General features: G+C 38.8%; 1 protein-coding gene across 1 annotated transcript in view; it reads right to left on the reverse strand.

Moving 5' to 3' along the window:
* Nucleotides 1-6379: 6379 nt before the first annotated feature.
* The window catches only part of LOC137098091 (junctophilin-1-like), a 28770-nt gene continuing 13925 nt past the window's right edge, over nucleotides 6380-21224 (reverse strand). The window contains exons 3-7 of the mRNA XM_067473912.1: nucleotides 18562-18680; nucleotides 13940-14218; nucleotides 13346-13773; nucleotides 13002-13098; nucleotides 6380-11894 (exon numbers count right to left, since the gene is read on the reverse strand). Of these exons, the coding sequence (XP_067330013.1) occupies nucleotides 13018-13098; nucleotides 13346-13773; nucleotides 13940-14218; nucleotides 18562-18680 (907 nt within the window). The 3' untranslated portion in view covers nucleotides 6380-11894; nucleotides 13002-13017. The remainder of the gene's footprint in view (nucleotides 11895-13001; nucleotides 13099-13345; nucleotides 13774-13939; nucleotides 14219-18561; nucleotides 18681-21224) is intronic.

Here is a 21224-nt window from a genome sequence, read left to right on the forward strand (position 1 = left end):
TTTAATAATGTGTAAATAAGTGTGCACAAAAATGTTCATGTTAATGATGAATGGTCCACGCACACAGAGGTTACTTTTGGAATTCCACAATGCTCAGTGTTAGGACCAGTACTTTTTACTTTATATTTCTCATTTAGGCAACGTTATTAGAAAACACTCTATATCTATCTATGGTTAATAAAGGTTTAAACATGCCTACAAGACATAAAGGCCTGGATGTCCCACAATTTCTTACATCTAAACTCAGACAAACTCGGTCATAGTATCATGACCGCCTCATAGTATTTGGGCCTAAAAATCTCAGAAAAATACTGTCCAACAATATCGTTACTCTAGATGGCATCACTCTGGCCTTCAGTACTGCAAGGAACCTTGGAGTCATTTTTGACCAGGATTGTCCTTTACCTCACACATAAAACAAATATCTAGAAAAGCTTTCTTCCACCTACGGAACATTGTCAAAATTAGGAGCATCCTGTCTCAAAACTAGTCCATGCTTCTAGGTTGGACCAATGTAATTCCCTACTTTTGGGGTGTCCTAATTACTCCCCAAAAATCCTGAAATTAATCAAAAATGCTGCAGCAAGAGTGATGACTTAAATTAGTAGGAGAGATCATATTTCACCTTCTCCAGCTTCTCTCCATCGGCTTTCCATTAAATCTAGAACAGAATTTAAAACCCTGCTATAAAGCTCCAAAAACGGATATGCTCCATCATATATAAAAGACCTCATAGCACCTGATCATCCCAGTAGACCACTTTGATCTCATAATGCAGGCCTACTTGTGGTTCCCAGAACTTCCAAAGGTAGAATGGGAGGCAGAGCCTTTAGTTATCAAGCTCCTCTTCTGTGGAACCAGCTCTCACTTCAGATTCGGGAAGCAGACACCCTCTCTACTTTTAAGACTAGGCTCATAACCTTCCTCTTTGATAAAGCTTATAGTTAGTTATGTGGTTGGGAAGACCGGGGCGCAAACCTCTGGACCCTAACTAAGCAACAGAGCCATGAACTTTAATTAATTTCCAAATAAGGAACCTGTGCACATTGTTTTATTCTTTTGCCGTTTCAAAATAAGGGGAAACAAACTGTACTGAGTTGTTGAGTGTGTCAGACAATACAAAAAACGTATTGCTTCAGGTGTTCTCGAGCCTGCTCTTGATTCTTGAGAGCCCCTTTCACACATGCAGACTTTTTCTGGGGTGTGTGCATATGTGAACCCAAAGACCCAAGTCTGTTGGCCCTGACATTACCCGGACTTTACCCAGCCAGCTCCCTAGGGCAAAGTCTGAATTATCTCCACCCTAACTCATTTGTGAGTAGAGGAGGTAATACTTGGGAGGATTCACCATGAGCGAGTGGGCGTGTTGACGATATCGATTTTCTACGACTGCTGCGAAACAAACAGAGCTCAAATACAAACAGCTGAAGAACTCATTCATACGAACACAACCACGATGTCAAACTGGAAGGACAACGAAATTCGTGAACTTCTGTTGGTAAGGGGAGACCTGGAAATTTTCAATCATATACAAGAACAGCACGAGATTCTGTGGTATATGACCAGATTACAAAACCCTGTCACTTCTGCAGCTTGGTTCTTCCATCATGTCCCAGCCCCTGCTTGAAGTGAACAAGCACCACCCCTTGCCAGATTACACATATTTTACTTGTGAGTATTTCTTCTCAAGTGAGAATGCATCTCGCATGGACTGTTTCCCAATGTTGGTTACATGTCTGAAAGGGAAACGGCAGACAATGTCAGTACCTGATCCTCTTGCCATTCTTTAGCGTTCACTTCTGAAACAGGCTGATGTTTCTTTTGCTCAGTGACATAGGGTGTCATACAGTCTAGTTGATGGAAACCAATGCAAATGTTAACGTGTGTGGTATCTCACAGAAGAGAAGTGATGACCTGTGAAATAGGAGAGGGTGTATGCATTGAGAGATGTTTGAGGTTTGACACTGTCTCTCATTCACATACCGGTAGCAGCCTGTAACTGATGCCGTTTGACCTTGGCGAGTCTCGCACGGAAATATTGTACTGTACCTCCCAAACTGTAGAATGCAAACTAAGTTCGATGTAATACTCTTCTGGCAAGTCAGAAAGAACAGCAGAGTTAGTTATGATCTAAACCAGAACCATACTGTACATAAAGGATGTAAACAGATGTGTCTGGATCCCAGTGTATGACATTATTTCTATGCCTCACTTCTCAGTGTGCAATAAGACATCTGGAGAACAAAAACAGGAACTAGGGTTACGAAAGTCTGTCTCCTGGAAATTACTTCTATACTCAACTAAACGACAAATGCATTAAGAAGACTTTGTATTAATGTAATGATACATCATTAATTTGCGTATTTGGGAAGAATTGGTTAATACTGAACACAGATTATTCACACAGTAAAATGTTTACAGGTGTTTTTGTTACTTGTTTGTGTCGTCTGTTTGGCTTTAGAGTTGCATTGCGTTCCGTCCTGTGTGAAACAGTCATATTAAACATGGATAAATTTGACTTTCTGCTAAAACGAAAAGTAATAAATGCAAATAATGCACATTATTTCCCTACAATTACACAGCTTTGCACATTGCTTCATGATATTACCTTTTTGTATTCATGTTGCACCTCTCTAAAAACTTCAGAACTGTGGGGCAGTCTCCAGGCAGTCCAGCAGCTCTCAGCCATAGGCACTATTTTGGTCACAGTAGCGCTGAGCCAACTTTCACACTTCAGAGTTAGAGCATCTCTAATGGAATAGGACACTGCATGCTGGGGGCCAGATCAACTTAAGCAACAGGGAATGCCCCTGTCTTCTTCTCAGCCATTGTCTAATTGCAGGAGATGTGGCTGTAATACAGGCATCATAGGGGATCATATTGGAACATGCATCAACCAAGTGCTATGGTGAAAATGTTTATTACATTTTACTGTAGTGAACTGGAAGGTTAAGGCAGGGGACAAAGAATACAAACACATGACATAAATTGTAAACCCACATTTTTAATTTATATCCATAGAAACAACTGTCAAAAAGCAACAAACAAGAACAGAAAAAAGACAATGTTGTAATGTACAATTACTGATAACAATATGTGCACTTTATCACCAGCAACAGTTAAAGTATGTTTAGCAACCAAGCCAAATAGTCATAAACAGTACTAGAAAAAAAGGCTCTCAAAATGCCTTAAACCCATACTGAATATACAGTGATGTATAAACCCTCTAAGAGAAAAAATTAAAGATTGTCATTCTCATTTTAGTTTAACAAGAAAAATGAGTTCATTTCATAAACAAATGTTTAAGAAAATCTTAGTTCCAGACTAACTAGTCTCATAAAATGAATAACCCAGGTTTCATTTCAAATTTTGCTGCCAATTCTAATTTAGTCCGTGAAAACCTTTCTGATACATCAAACATCCTCTTACTGTACATTCTTTTCTCTGTTCTCTCTCTTTGCTATTGACACATTTCATCAAAGAAATCTCAGACCGAGTGCAGTTTGAATCCTTCTTTTCTCTTTCTCTTTTCCACCTCAAATGACCTCTTTTTTGTAACAATGACCCTGTTTCCAGTCTAAGATCAGGTCTGTGTGCATGTTTTTTATGCTTAAAACTGAACACCCACACTCCAGCAAAGGAACTGAAAGTTCATAAAAAGATCTCTCCTGTACATCTCATTTATGAGGAACACATGTTTGCGCCCACCATAGGACTTCCTCAAGGCAAGTTGAAGATGATCAACTGCAGCAATAAAAACCAAGGCCTGGCCCAAACATTTTTTCCTAATAAAAAAGCGTTTAGGCAAGAAATGGCACTAAAATAAAACACGGAAGGGGCTGTTTGATATGGACACATTGCTACTATGAGAAGATGAAGTACAGGATGTTAATTTGATAACTTATATCTTTCGCTATCATCAGTTAATACTATAAAACAGAATGTTATATACAATGAACGCTATTCATTTCCTTGTGCTTTTGGGGCTGGCATAACAACCATGAGTTAAACTGCAGAAGTGATGTAGCTCTAAAGGCTAATGTGGGGGATTCTTTCATGGATAACTACTTTTGTTGATGAGATAACACTTGAGCTTACTTCAGATTTGGTATCAAGAAACATGCTTGTTCCAAAGCATGCACCAACCAAATGCTGGAACAGTTCCTGGTTTGTCCCTCTTTGGACCATGTTCTATAGGTATTAACCATTTCTCACCAGGATGACCCCCCTGAACTTTGTCATTTCAGGAATGCTCAGACCCAAGTCATCTGGCCACAAGAGTCTGCTGAATCTGCCCTTTCAGTTTTTCCTCAATCAGTGTCTTTCAACCCATCAGGTGACTTATGGATATCCTGACTTTCCGTGTTTGTCAAGGGAGGAGAACTTCTGACATGGACAGGGGATATTGTTGGACAGGAAGAGTTTGAGGAACTCCTGAAGCCAACTAACATGTTTTCTGAAGAGGTAGAGTTAGAAGACTCAGGGGAAGATGAATGCTAATGACTGGCAGAGATCTATGAGGTAGTTAGGAAGTTATTCAGTGGTAATGTGCCAGTTGCGGATTCGCCACAATGTGCTTAGAGGGCTGTCTTGGCTGACGGGTGCCTTCATGTTGGCATTGGGGGTGGGGTCAGTACCTGTAAACTGTCAGACTGGAATGGTGGGTTCCTGTGTGTTAAAAAGGGGGACCAGAGCATGTACTTGAAATATTGCGACATCACACTTCTCAGCGTCCCTGGGAAAGTTTATGCCAAGGTGCTAAAAAGAAGGTGTAGGAAATTTGTCAAAGCCTGTATCCAAGAGGAGTAATGCAGATTCTGTTCTCGCTGTGGAATGCAGGACCTAATCTTAACATCTATATGGAGTAGTTTTGAAAATGTTTTTATCCAGAGTGATTTATAAGTGAGGTACAAATCATACACAATAACAAAGTCAAGTAAAAATTAAGTATTAGGAGAGAAATTGTTTCTGTTTCATAAGACGTCATGGAACGAGCTTGGAGCTTGGCTTGTGGTCTTCACCCTTGCAAGACTGTTGGTGCAGTCATGGGCATTTACTATCCAGTCTACATGTGTTTGGTGTATTTGCAAACACATTATGAATGTATATCATAGGGTCTTTTAGTAGGTACTGTGTGAATATGGGGGCACAAGAACAATTGAACAAGAGATCTGATCCTTTTTAGAGTCACATTTTCCATTTGGTTTCCAATCACAAATCCTGTATGTGATATTGATGTGCACATCTTAAGGTGCTTTAAGGGAAAACAGAATTTCTGGTTTGGACACTTTGGTCCACTTACACTGCAGCCTATGGAGTTCTGTTGGCTTCATCAGACTGTAAGACACCGGGGTGGTTTGGGGCCAAGCACTAAGCAACTGGGGTGAGAATTAACACCAGCAAGCTAAAAGTTGGTTCTCTGCCAGAAAACAGTGGATAGTTTCCCCTTTGAATTGGGACTGAATTGGTTCCGCTGGAGTTAAGAATCTTGGGCTAAACTATTCCGCAATTATTTTCTTTAGTATGTATTTTAGAAACAAACTGCTAAGTTGTTACAAGTTAATTAATGTTTTTCATATCATCTTTAAGTGGTCATAATATTTAACCGTATGTTTTGGCCAATTCTATTTAAATAAGTTAATTTGCTAGTTGGGGCAAAATTCTGCAGTGACCAGGTCTATCATTTTGTGTGTAACTGGAATTTATTTGCTGGGGTGTGGGTATAATGCAGTTTTGACACATTCATTTGTACCTCTGCATATTGAAATAATAAAGGCAAGTGATTGTCAACTAGTTGCTATAGCTTAGCACCTATTATCTGCCATTGCACAGTGGTAAAACTGTAAACTCTCAATTCAGTTACACACGTCGCATCTCTGTAGTTAACATGTAGTGTGTGTTCCCTAACAACCACACAACTAGAGTTCTGATAACAGTCAGGCAATCATAACTACCTCACTGTTCACTCTGCTTGTCCTCTACCTATGTGCTCATGAAAAGTATTCACCCCTTTTGGTTTTCTTTTGTCTAGTGTTTGGCCAGAATACAGAACACCACTCGTAACGGAAACTTTCAAATGCAGGTATCTTAGAACTATCTTAGAACAGTCCTTTAAACATGATCACTGCGCACAGGTGTGATCTGTATTGAAATCAATTTAATCATTTTTTGTCGCCTGCGTCAATTATAATTTGGGTAAGTTACTTTTCAGGGAGCGAAGGCTTCCACAATCTGCCATTTTCAGTTTTATATTTTAAATTAATTGTAATTACTTTGTAAAAATATATAAATAAATCGGACATAATTGAATTTTGTAAAAACATAAAAGGTGAAAAATTCTAAAGGGGGTGAATATTTTTTATGGTTGCTCTGATTGGCAATAAACTCAAGTAAAATTTCCAACACATAACCAACTTATTCACCATTGCATCATTAATGAGGTGTCAATCTTCTATTAAATCCCTGTTGTTTGGATGTACTATATGTTTTTAAATATAATACACAGATGCGGACAAATTAATTAGTACCTTTTCCCAAAAAAATGCTAAATGTACACATGCACGGTTTTGGTATTTCAATGTCAAGAAAAGAAAATGTAAAAATAAATAAATGACCTAATAACCTGCAAAGACATTTTTGACAGGCCTAAACAGATTATTTGGTACCCCTGAAATTGATCATAAGAAAGAAAAAATTGATCAAAGCGGTTTTTGAAACAGTTTACGCTATATAGCATCACCTGTTTTCAATCTAATGAATCTCTCAGCCTTTTTAAACAGAGAAAGGTGGTCACTCTTTTGTTCAGGTCACTCAGTGCACCACACCGAACATGCACCAAATAATGGAAATAAAAATTGCCTAAGGACAAAAATATGATAGACAAGCATGCTAAAGTTAAAGGCAATAAGACCATCTCCAAGCAGACTGACAATTCTGGGACTCAAGAATTTGAAGGTACATGAGACTGTAGCCACAAGAGGCACACAAAGCCCAGACCGAACAGAAGACAAGGAACCAGGAAAAACTTCCAAAGAGACACAAGCTGAAGTCCATGATCATGGCCTGATAGCACCATCCATTGCTATTTGAGTGATGGTGGGCCCAGAGGAATAAGACCCAATGATGTAAAAAAAAAAATAAAATAATTGCATATTGGCAAACCACAGTGCTCCTGTGACAATGTCTTTTGGACAAAAACTGGAGCTTTTTTGATAAGTCACATTACAAATATACATGTGGGTTTTTCTTTTGTGGAAAGGTCTAAAATTTGTCCACATCTGTACATGACAAGAAATGACAATAAATAAATAAATAAATAAATAAACAAATACAATGTATTTCTATGTAATACATTTCTTTATTCTATAGGCTATTTCTTATGGTTTTTAAATCCATTAATTTTCTGAAAGGTCACTTCCTGCTGACAAATCACTGCCAAGTTAAATGATACCCTGTCAATTGGAAATTCTCAGAACCTTAGGCTGGGGAAAGACATATATCTAATATTCACCAAGCTTAGATTTATAAAAATAGAAATTGCGTGATATTTAAGACCTCATGTAAACTGTTTTCATAATATACCGTAGATAAAGGGTTCAACAACTAAATTAACTCACTAAATAACTTTTTTCCACCGCACACATAACTTTGCACATTTTGGTTCGGTTGGCATTTGATTTTAAAAACAAAATTAAAATTTTTAGTAAAAGAATGAAAACACAACACAGTGTTCAAAATCAACTTGTATCTGTCTGGATGGATTTTTTTTTAGTTCATTTGAACAGCCAGACTCTCTTTCATATGTTGACCAACCCACCGACGGTAGTAGTACGTAAAAACTTGGCTACCTGAAGTCACATTGTGGCTATAACACATAGCTGCTGGCAGTATGATCAGTAGCCAGTCTGACATGAGTCAACCATTTATTTCTCCTCAGTTTCTCTCTTATCAATTTAAATTTAAACTCAAAATGACCTAGCTTCAGTTTCATGAATCCTGAAATGACCACTACATGTGCCATGTAATAGCTGGTTTCCCACTGTCCAAGGAAGCTAATCAAAGTAAGTCTTTAGAACAGGGCCTCCAGGTTTTAGTATTTAATACATGTATTCATATTTGTGAGCAATGAATATTGACTACTGGTATCTAAAAGCCATTAATATTTATTCTAACCCAAAATAACTAATTTCCTCGTTATTCCCAATTGCCAACAGTTCCTCACACGCACACACTTTACAGAATATTTGTTTGTCATTAAAACAAAATCAGCCAATATCTGCATGCTACATCAGGCACCACAATAACAAAATGTCAAGTTGGAAACATATTTAAGACAATGCTTTTTGTTTTCCTAATGTAAACTTAACATTTGAAATATTTCTATCTAAACCTTTTATTCAAATGAATGTTTCACACAAGCTTGTGTTAGTAGTGGTTACATTTTAAAATCAGCATTCAAGCAGATCTTAAAAATAGTTGTTACAGCCCTAAATGTTGAAAGCTAATGTCACGCTGTGCTTTTTCATTAGCCCTGAGTGGATTACTCAGATTATGCCATGACCTCTTCACAGAGACATCAAAATCAAACAAATGTAATGTTTAATCAGTATTTTACAGCAAATAATATTAAACGAAACCCATCTGGGTTTTGAACAAAGATGAATACCGTGTTTTTCCAACAGGAAGCGGCATTTAATTTCCTGTATTAACTTAAAATGCTGGTGAAAACATCAGACATCAGGTGTAAAAATAATGCACCGTCTTCAGCCAATCAGAAGCCCAGTCTTTCCTCCTACTGTGCCCAATCCAAACAGTGTGACACAGTAGAACAAAACAATCATCCAACCCCATGCACTAATGTGATCGGTACTTAAAGGTTGAACAATCACAGAAAAAAAATCCTCCCTGTACCACACAAGAACCTGTCAAGGTCTTAAAGGTAAAGTATACCTGATTGTACTCAAAATAATGATGCTTAGGGAAATATTTTTATTACATCACAGTGCAGTCATATTACAATAACCAATTATTTCCCAGAAAGAATTATAAGTGACCAAAACGTCAAATTTGGCTAGTTGTGACATGCAAAATACTGAACAATTAGAGAAAATGGAAAATGACTGGTGATTCCTCTGGGTGTCAAGCTATTAAGCGTTTCTTTAGTGCCAAAAGTAACTCAGACAGACTGTCAATAACTGACAAATCAGGTCAGTGTGAGTCAGCTAAATAAAATAAAACATTAAAAATACATAAATAAGAACGATGACAATTCATACAAAGACTTTATAGAGCAGGGTTATTTGAATGTTGTGTGTTCCTGAAATCTTTAACAGCAGTTAAGTTTTTAACTATGGTGTGTGATAAAGCTTCCACCAAAAAGTGCAGTGAAACTGGACGTTTACTGACAACATGAAAAGAAAAACAACCATCAATGGATAAAATATGGCCTTAGCAGAGGAGTAATTAACATGCAGTTTAGTGGGGCTCAGATTAAAAGCTAAATGCGACAACACAGTATACAAACTAAAACTGGTGCAACACACTCCAGCTCAACCTAGGCCTAACGCTAAAATGATAACGGTAACGTTGGCTCTTCAGCAACTGTTCTCTAAGAATTAGAGAGGGAAACTAACATTGTCAGCACAGTTACACTGTTGTATTATAGTGTACTGCATGTTCACTAATACACACAGTACATTATTTTAATGAGCTTTATAAAATAGAGTTAAAAGAAAATACAGTAATTACCGTGTTTTACACGGATCATCTTATTGCATATAGGTAGATTTGACAGACAGCAATGGAAGTGTGTCACTGTAGATAGTAGGACACGTGTAGCATTACTCTTTAAATTCTTCATTTGTGCTGTCATCATGGTATATAAGGGGATGTCAGTTGTAATGTGGAAAAGGAGTGATACCTTTTATCATTGTGTTTAAAGACCAACTTGAACAGCTTGAACGTGTCCCCTTTAGATCAAATGTGCCTGTTTTCTGGTCTCTCTTTAATCCTCTCTGCTTTTTGTGCTTGTTGCAGAACAGCTTGTGCTTCGCTCACGCAGAACTGCGAACATACTGTGGATCTCTTAATCTCACTTAATGTTACATCTCCAAATAGGATTTATGCATGTAACTGACTTTTGTCGTGCTTAGAAAGGATGAAAAAGACTTAAATCCACTTATAGTTCACGTCTGTTTTTATGTAGTGAAACAGGAGCATCTGTACTAAGGAACTTGTCTGGATTGAGACCAAATTTCAGCAGCAAGCAGTTAGTTAATCAAACACCTGGGCAGCCTATTTTTTTTGTGTAAATATTGTTACTTTAGTTCATCTTCTGTGTGCCCATCTTTGACACAGAATCTAAACTTATTACATTCATATCTAAATCGATTGTACTTGTCGATTAATAACTAATCCTATATACACATACACCTACAGTATATACAGCAACCATCATCAAATCTCTATCATAAACAGGATACGTGCGCAAGTATTCAAATAAGCTCCACTGGAACATGAATGAAGATACAGAAACGTTCAGTACTGCAGTATCAGTAAAACAGTGGTCACTTCAAAAAGAATCTCTGATTCATTCAAAGATGACCTAAGTTCCAATATGACAACTCTGAGACCTATTCTTGTGAAACTGATTAAAGGAAGGAAATGCACAATCCACTAGTATATACACTAAAAACTACTCCATGAGGTTGTGGTTAAGTTCTGCAAATGCGACTTTTATCTTGGAATAAAATCCCTCTGATTGTCTCGTGCACCTGATGTGGTATAGAAAACAGCAGGCACTAAGACCCACAGACACAGATTAAAAACAGATATGAACATATCGATAGAGTGACTGATAGAAATAGAGCCACTCTCCCAGGACATGGCACAGGGAGAATCAGCCGAGCGCTTCACATTCCTCTCACCCCTCTCACCCACGACCACGTCACTCTGTAAAATGGTAAGGCAGCTGTTGGCTTCCATCAGCTCAAAGTGCATCTTCAAACATATCCAGTCCACAACCCGCCCACACACAAACAGCAGAAACAGACACACGTGTAAAATACACTGATATATGCAGTCTTGGTTTCCATCCAAATACCCTGGTGTAGATTCGTATGTGAGAGACAAAAAGTTGAACAGAATCAGCAAAATTCATCTGAAAGTCCCTCTGCCAGTGAAAAAAACTTGAGACGAAATGAAAGCATGGCATGTGAGCAGTAAAGGTTGAACTAAAGGACAAAAGTAATCTTTCCACTATGTATGATTACAGGCGCTCTCCATTCGTCTGGCAAATGATTTCAGAAACATATTCTCTTTAACTCAGCTGGGCCAGGCACAAACTTTTTATTGCAGCATTTCTAAATACCCAAATTAGCTTTAACTGTTAAACGAAAATAGAGCTGCGGAAAGAGAAGAACGCACATTTATAGGGAGTATAGACGCCAGGCCTCGCACTCACTCACATTCACTCTACTCTCTGGACCACCTGTTATTTCTAACCCTCACAGAGAATCCATAGTTGGGGCTCAGGGGTCCATTTCCAGCCAGCGACTGCTTGCTTCAGCTTTCACTCCACTGACTGGAGTCACAAATCATGGCCAGTCCAATCAGGTTGGACTGCACCACCAAAGACTATCACCTAGTCCATCCAGAGAGAGGGCCACGTGGGTGGGTGGTTGGTGGTGGTGAAGGTTTCGTCTTTCTTTCTTCTTTTATCCTCTCCCTTGGCTCCATGTGGCTTTTTCCTCCACTTGTTCTTCTTCTCCTTCACTCATCTATTCTCAGTCCCCCGTTTTGCCTGTGTCTGCTGTTTTGACTGGTGCCATTTTTTAAAAAGGCCCCTTTGGCTGATGAAGAGTTAGCAGCTTGAGGGACTAGGGTGGAAGAGTCCACTGTGGGGTCACACAAGATGACGATTAAGAAGAGAACTGTTATTTAAACTGAAATGAAATTACATTGCAGCCACACTGCTACAGTGCACATAGACTTAATTAACTGAAATGACAAGGCCACTTCTTTTGTGTTTGCTGTTCAATGATGACACTCAGGTTTAAGATGAATGTTCAGAATTTTAGGTTTTCTATCAGATCGCTCAGTTTTAAGGTAAGCACGTATTGGAAGATGTGACAGACAGGTGTTTCTTTTTATTCGTCTGACCTCAGACTTTTAAACAATCTTTGTTCAAAAACCTTGGCTTTTGCCTATGAAGACTGTATTTGTTCTTAAAAAAAAACAATTTAACATGAAAGCTATTTTGAATGTGAGAAAAGAAGGAACATCATTGAATAGCAGTGTTGTCCCACAATATATGAGCAGTATTAAAAAATGATTTATATACAGAAGATCTGATGTTTTACATTATTAACATAACCCAGTGTTCATTGCTAATGAAAACGTTCAGTTACATTGTGTAGCACTGGGTTCAGGTTACAAGTTGCTCAATTTTGATCTTTTTTCTTGGAGGTGTGGACAAACCACATCAGGTTTTTGGTCTCAGATGTTAATCACTTTTTAAAACACTCCTATATGTGATTCATTCCAATACAACCGCTGTCAGAACAGTTAGGACAGACTGTATTTTTTTGGCTACTATATTGTCATACTATATGATATCTATATGTGTATTGTGTGGCAGCATTGTTATCACAATCTCATAGTCTGATAATAACTCAGAAGGAGATGAATGAAGAGATTGAAGCGTCTATTGAAGCCAAATTGGTAGAAATATATACACTATTGTGCAGTTTGTTGAGTTTTTTAAAAAACTGTGCAGTTTGACATCACACTTAAAATATAGTGTGTATAATAATATAATGTTTACTAAACTAATTTAAATAATGTATAATAAATTTTTTTTTTTACACAGGCATGGATATGTTAATTTGGGACTACAACAGTTTTCTTACCCGAGCTGTCACTTACAAATTGAGCATTAGAGCCATTAATGTGAAGTAGCTGTAGATATGTTTTGGAACTAATAAGGTGATATAAAGTCTTACCTTAGTTGAGATTTGGTCAGGTGAGGAAATGGACAAAAATGATTGCTAGACCTACATTCAAAAGCATCACAAGAGCCACCAAGATAGAGTTAGGGCCCTGTGGAAGCACAAGAAAAGTTGATGTTAACGAGTCCTGTCACACAGTTGATAATATAGTTTGGGCCCAAGTCTGTGGAGCTGTTAAAATAGATTATTACCATCTCCATAGGTTTCCTACTGAATAAAAGTCACTGTATATCACTGTATGTCCCTGGTGTTTTTAATTCTTTTCAGATGATAATTAAGATTTATGAAACACATCAACAAACTCAAAAACAAACGCACAGTAATTTAATCTAACTCACCGACTCCTCCTCTATAATTTCTGGAGCTATTTCCATACTGGCTTTTTTAGTTTCTGCAAGGCTCTTTGGCTTGGTTGATTCCTGTCTTTTTGACTTGGGAGGCTCTGATGCTTTGGTGCTCTCTTTAGGTGGAACTGGTGAAGGGCTGGGTGCCGGCAGAGCTTTCATCGCTGGTGTCCACGCTGATTTGGCCTCAGGTGACAACCGTGCAAGACTCGATGGATGTAGATCATCTGCAATAAGTAGTTCATCGGGTGGAGGAACAGTGTTATCGGATTTGACATAGTAACCGTGGTACTGGGAGTGAATCTGCCCATTGCTGGGGTAACTGCTGAGCCTTGTGCCAACAGATGGTTTGACTGATGGTACAGCCTGGTCCTGTTGCCTCACTTCCTGTCTGAGAGAAAGTTTTGATGCTGTGTTTACACCTGCGAATAAGAAAAAAGGAAAAAAGGAAGTAGTTAACAAAAGAAAGATAAATTTTTCCACTATTTACAGGATTTGTGGTTCGATTTGTTTTATCTGCACATTATCAAATTAACAATGCAACACTTTCTCAGACCCTACATGAATGTATTGCAGTAAGGGATGTACCTGTTGTCAAAGACTCAGCTGTTGGTGTTTTGTTGTCTTTCCCAGCAGGCTTTGCAGATGCAACAGTGCCCTCAGTTTTACCGCTGGGAAAAATATTTTTAGGAGCGATGGGTGAAGGAGTGGGGCTGGATTCTGGGCTCGGAGATGGAGACTGAGTGGGTGTTGTTCCTTTCCGGTAGAAATGGGGGCTCCCTGATGGAGATTTCTCCTTTTTTTCCTCCACAGGATCCTCCTTCATCTCTACTGGCTCATTATACTTCTGCCGTATGTAATCGGGACCTGAAATAACGGGAAAATAAGCAAGAAAATTACTAAAGCGGTTATACACATATTACTGACAGGTAATATTTTTCAGTATGCATTTATGCAGAGCATATTAACCGAGAGGCCTCCTTTTTTTTTAACAGAAATGCTCTGATCAAATTCACACAGTTACACAGTTACACACATTCACACCTGGAAGCTGCTCAATAAAACCATAGTCTAATCTGTGATCACTGAGCAGCCAGCAGTCGGCCTTAAGGACTTTGCTTTGGTTGATTTCAGTAGAAGATGGACCTTGTCACAAAGATTATTAGAGTTCGAATGGTTTGGGTTAGGGAAAGCCATTTGTCTAGGCATAAGGCAAATTCTAAAAAGACTAACCTCCTAATAAAGCGGAAGACTTATTGTTGCGGTTGAAAGTAAAACATTTTGTCTGTACTCTCTGATCTGCAGCAAGGTTCCCCTAAAAAATCCACCAGAGGGATCCATCTGTATTCTAGAGGATCCTATCATATTAGTTACAGAAGTGTATTTCCCCAGTTCTCATCTGAATCATTTCAATAATTTAGTTTTTTTGAAGAATTTGGATCAAATTGCTCCACAAAAGGTGTTTGATCACATTATATTGACGCTACTTATATGTCACATGCATTTTTTAATCAACATTTGCAGTAGCTAAATATAACTGCCAGATTGAAATCAGTACCGTATTGCATGTAATATTAAATGAACTGGAATACTATTGCCACCAGGACACCCAATCCCTGTCTCATCTTGTAGTTTAGTGGGTGCTCACATTGAAACCAGAAGACAGAGGAAAGGGAAGAATGTGAAAAGAGGAAATCGTAAAATACATATAAATTTACAAATATATCTTTTACAAAAACCTTTCCATTTTCAGCGACCTGACAAAGATTGTTGCTGCTCAGACCTGTTGTTCCTAGTCAGTTTGCAGTTGGTGAATGAATGAAATCATTTCCAGTGTTTTGGACTCATTTTTGAAGCCTGAATAAAAAAAACTATTTGTAACAGCAGATCTATTAATATAGTGCTCTATGGTTTCCAGTCCCCAGATGAGTCAATCACCTTGTGTCATGTTGACAGAGCAAACACACAAACATAAGGATAATTATTTCCATCCTCCATGACATTCAAACATAGTCAGCATTAGTAACAATAAGCGATTAGAGCTGATTCACAAAATACTAGTTCACGTTGGAATTTCATTAGAGGCTACTAAAGGAGTGTTATTAACATGTCTTTAACATGTCCTACTATGTCTTTAATAGTTACGCTACACACATATTGCTGTGACCATGAGCATTTGTGGTTATGCTGTACTCCATGCACAGCCACATTGTTTGTGTTTAATTAAAGTTATAAATGTGAAAAATTGGCTAACATATAGTCTAACATATTTCTGTTCATGCTGCTGAATGTCCTGCTGCTGTGTAAAATGAACTCTTGAGCCCTGTTAGGGCAGCATTTTTCTGCTTAGTGTAAATTGACAGAGATACCTTAAGGAAGGGCCAGCTGACCCCAATTGTTTGTGTTAGCCTTGGGTTTCACTAGTGAATAATCCATTTGTTGTTAAAAAAGGATAAAGCAACACGAACATTTGTCTTTTAATCTGGAACCAAAGTTTCTTCTATGTACAGCACAAACAATGACAATGACCCAAACTACTGGTGATAGCTGCCTCAGTGTGGGTGAACAGAGCTGAGAATGACTGCGTTTCCACGCACTTACAGTAAGTAACCCGGGTACTTTGACAAACCAGCTTTCATTAATTGGGGAACGGTGTTTACTGGAAATAAAACATTTTATTTATAAGCGCCTTCCAAAACACTCAAGGACATTGTACAAACAATCAACAACTAAACAAAAATGTATTAAAGTATAAATGCAGCAGAGGATGTTATTTATCCTCTACCTCAGGCTTGTTTTGGAAGCCTGGCTTACATATTTTAACTTTATAGTGACAAGAAACACTGCTTCCCGACCTTTCTTAGTTTTATTTTTTTTTACCTTGTTCATGCTGCTGCAGAGTGACAGCACCAAGGAGAAAGAGGAACAGTAAAAAGAAGAGAAACATAGCTGATCCACATCACAAACTGTCTGAATTTTGAAAAAAAAATTGGAAAGGAAAGCAACTTATTTAGACTTTACTCTTAATAATCTTCCCCTCACTCAGCCTTTTACCCAGTTGCTTGTTCTCTACTGCAGCGGTTTGCACACACACTGTTGGAGACAGCAGATTAGAAACCTGGTTACTCGTTATTTCCTTCCCCCGATTTTGGAAAGTAATTACTTTAACATCAACTTTGTAGGATTCAGAATTATCATTGCTGGTTAATAGATGCTGTGATAATACAGCATCTAATATCACAGATGCTGTAACCCAGCTTGGACCCAACCCGAGTGAGACATCTTCACTTTTAAAACTATCATCTGGTCTCACACTGGCTTCACAATTTCACAACTGTTAGTTCTGAACCAGGACCTTTGAAGTAAGAAGCTGTTGGAAAATAAGATATAAGATATAAGTCACATGTAATCAACATCAACAACTTGTCTTCTGGTGCTATATATACATTATTTTTATTTATTCTATGTTTACTGAGCATCTTTGGCACAAAGAAGATAAATCAAGTTCAATCTTATATAATTTTCATGTTGTAGCTGCAGGATCAAATATGCTGCCACTGAAAACTGTCTCTGTTCTCAACCCACAGATTTTTCATATTAAATATTTATGATGAGAGAGGGTGGTAGTCTGTGCTGAACCAGGCCAAATGTGCGGGAGGCCAATGCACACATCAGACTAGTTTGAGACTAAAGCACTTATTTAAATATGTATATGAGCTCAGCAGTTATACATGATCATTTAAATACACATAACATGTAATCGCAATAACCCTGGTTTGAATCCCAACCAGTGGTCCTAGTCGCATGTCCTGCCCCTCGCTCTCTGCCCTAGTTTCCTGTCTCTCTCTGAACGGTCTACCGTAAAATAAAGGCCAAGAAATAAATTCAAAATTCTTCTCTGTTCAGACATAGACAAACTGTCAACTATAGCTAAAATAGCTGAATAAGTTTTATTAGTTTTTAAAAACTATTCTAAGAAAGAAGAGTGTATCAGAGGGATCTGCAATTTGGACATTATATTCCTTAGTACTATAAAAGTAACAGGAGAGACTAAGATTCATAATAGACAACAAGACAAGTAAAGTAGAAGGAGACAACTAGAGCAGTGACTCACAGAATAGCTTAAGTTCAGGAGAGCAATAAAATGCTGTCTGATGTCAGATACATTTTAAAAGTAGTATCCTCCTCAAAATGTATAAATCCCCCTATGTGAAACATTTCTGAGCGTAATTTTCCATTATTTTGAAAAATGTATTTAAGGTCTGCATCCCGTTCTCTTTGTGAGTGAAGAGGATGGACAGGATCAGGAATGAGGACATCAGAGGGACAGCTCATGTTAGATGTGTTGGAGATAAAGTCAGAGAGGCCAGATTGAGGTGGTTTGGACATGTTCAGAGGAGAGATTGCGAATATATTGTTAGAAGGATGCTGAGGTTGGAGCTATCAGGCAGGAGGTCTACAGGAAGACCAAAGAGGATATTTATGGATGTAGTGAGAGAAGAGGATGCAGAGGACAGGGTTAGATGGAGGCAAAGGATTCGCTGTGGTGACCCCTGAAAGGGAACAGCCGAAAGGAAAAGAAGAAGATCCCTAGACTCTGTGTTCATATTGGCTGCCTCAACCAAAAGACCTCAATGTGGAACTGTTAAATCTGTACTATCAAGCCACAGTAGAACGGTCTTACGCTGTGCCACACCCGTCCAATTTCATCTTGACTTGGGACGCTGTGTGTGGCAACACCTGGTGGGGTGGGATTCGAATGCACGGCCTCTTGCATACAAGTGTGTATTTCCTTTGTCCTGATTGGAACTGACCCAAGCAGAACTCGAGATAATTAGACCTGATCCAAAATGCATTTGGGATTTGGCCCAAACAGGGAGAGAACACAAATGCTGGCAGCAGCATGATGTGCTATCAGGTAATGATATCAATTAACAGCTGCTGTAAAATAGAGCATCAATTGGCTGATACAAGAAAAAAAGACCTATATAAAGCTACAGTATGTAAATAAAAAACATATGCTCCTTAGCTCATCTTTATGTGTAGAGGTGCTGTTAAATCCTTCAGTGAGGCCATGTTGGAAACAATGTTAAATCATGTGATTTTAATGGAAACATGTAGCAAAATAGGCACGATACTTAACATAACATTTGATTTACTTTTCTCTTGTTACGTTTACTGTGTGTTGTGCCGTGCCACTGTTACAGTACCTGGCTGATGGAAGCTGGGGGAGAGCTCTCTGGCCACAGCTCTGGCAATATCTGAATCCTGAGTGGCTGAGTGTGCAGCCTGGTCTGCAGCCTCCGCTTTGGCTCGAGCATGGGATGTCCTGTAAATGTACACAAATATACTCAGGGAATTTATAAACTTATAGCTTATAACTTATACAGCATGAACGAGCCATTCCTCTAAATGTGGTTCATATAGTGGCAAAAATCCCACGCAGCTAACAAAGCTACTGATCTCACTACATTGCTGCAGTATTTGTTCTAACCTGGAAGCTCTTACTCTTCTCATATCTCCTTCCATTAATCATATCTCCTTCCAGTGCGCTAAGATTTTAGCATTAAGTATTGCTGTGGAATATGTCTACAGTGGCAGATGTAACTATCTTATTTGCACATTTAAATAAGGATAATAATATGTACTTTAACTAATAAGTACTTTTTTAAACAGGAAGACAAATATGTGAAGAATTAATTAGGTCTTTTAAAAGTAAATTTATATTGTAATCAGGAGTGGGACAAAAACCAATCAAAGTTGACATGTGCTGTTCAGTGGTAAATGAACTTGTAGTTTTTGAAGATGTTTTGACTCTTATAAAAAAACCTCTCAGACTTCAGTTCTCATCAACTGCCTCACAGAGGCAGGTCTTTAAACTCTATGGAGCTGTTAGGTCAATAACACTTTGGTTTAACAAAATCCCATTTTGGGTAACCACAGGTTTGAAGTGCTTTTTTGATATGATTGTGTTTGTTCTCTTTTCCATCTATCAATTTCGGCATGTTCTTAGCCCTTTAGTGTGAGGAAAAGACTAAATATCAATTTGTGTGTGGGTTCCCTCAGTCAGAGAGGTCAAGTAGGGCACAAACACTACTCGCAAAAAGATGTTTGACTTTTGCACTATAGCCTGTGAGACCAAGACGACACCAAACAATTGATCAACAGTGCCTGGCAATAGCAAGGCTTCAAACGGGATGTTCTCAGAGGGAAGTTTCCACTGAGCTTAAAGTGTCTCAGAGTGTCAACAGCAGGCTACAACAGAGATACAGACAGGCATAGAAGTGGACGTACTTTGGCCACATCTCATGCTGATGTATGCTTCATTGTGAAGAGTGCCCTGTGGAACTGGATGGTAAATGCCACTTAACCTCAGGCAGGGATGATAAGGGTGGTGAGAGGCACCCAACTGTAATGGCAGACCATTCGAAACTGTTTAAATCAGCATGGTCTGCGTGCTAGACAACCTGGAAGGGTACCTGAGCACACCACCAGGCACAGCTGTCATTTGCATTTGCACTGGATGAGAAATCAGTGGACCTCGGTGCTGTTCTTTGATGAAAATAAGTAGAAATGGTGGCCGCTAACACTGTTGGAGGCATCAAGGAGAAGGCTATGCATCAGCCACTGTTGTCACCAGACGAGCCTTTGGAGGTGGTGGCGTTACAGTCTGGGCAGGCATGTTTAGTCAATACAGAACTGCCCTACACCTTCTGAATGGTACATTAATCCAGTCATTGTGGAACTGCATGAGCAACACAGACCTGATTTCATCTTCATGGATGACAATGTCACAGCTCATTGATGTCGCAGCATCAGGGAATGGCTGCTGGAGGCTGGGGTACCTCAAAAGGAGTGGATGCTCTTCTCCAGACCTGAATCACGTAGAAAACCTATGGGATCAGCTGAGTTGTCGTGTAGAGGGTCGTAACCCTGCACCACAGAACCTCTATGACCTGAAGGCAGCTCTTCAAGAAGAGTGGATTACCATGCCTCAGCAGACAATAACTCAACTTGAGAACAGCATGAGACGTCGTTGTCAAGCTGTAATTGATGTTCAAGGATTAACGACGAAAGTTATTGAGACATTGATATTTTTTTGTTGTGGTATACCCACCACTGTTGTTAGCTATTGGTTCAAGAAATTGTTTGAGATGCAGAAATTACTACTGCATGCTTCTACCCTAAAACCCCTACTTTTCATTATATAATATCACTGTAGCATGAACTTTATATGTTTTCCATGCATTTCACCTGAAGTCAAATATCCCTAACTTTTTGGGTTGAGGTTGGCTCTGTTTGATATCATGCTGTCTTGTAGTAGCCGTTTCCTCACAGTCTTGACTGCCTCAGCTTTTCAAATACATATGAAATTGTAACATGACATCGAAGGACACCGTGGTTTCCTCTGGGTGCAGTTGGACTTTTTGAAAGTTGTTGATAAAGTCCTCATAGAGTCAATGGCTTTTTGGAGTGACTGTGGCGCAGGAAGTAGAGCGGTCTCCACCAATCCCACAGTTGGTTCCATCCCTGGCTCCTTTGGTCACATGTCGAAGTGTCCTTTAGCAAGACACTGAACCCCAATTTAGTTGCTCCCAATTAGTGTTGCTCCTCATCCGTTTCTGAGTTTGTGTTTGTGATTGTGAATGAGATGCAGTGTAAAGCGCTTTGGTACCAATAGGAAAAAAAACGCTTTATAAGTGCAGACCATTTTTCAGTTTGTGAGACACTATCAATACATTGCCACCAATTATCAATATCTTCTCAAGCCTACAACTGACCTACAGTGAAACTAAACCTGTTCAGCATTTTTCTTAGCAAAGCGGCAGTAACCGCAGAGTCCTTATGATGGTGCCTAAGTGATTGGAGACAG

The sequence above is a fragment of the Channa argus genome, chromosome 14 (genome assembly GCF_033026475.1).
Source record: "Channa argus isolate prfri chromosome 14, Channa argus male v1.0, whole genome shotgun sequence".
Taxonomy (NCBI): Eukaryota; Metazoa; Chordata; class Actinopteri; order Anabantiformes; family Channidae; genus Channa; species Channa argus.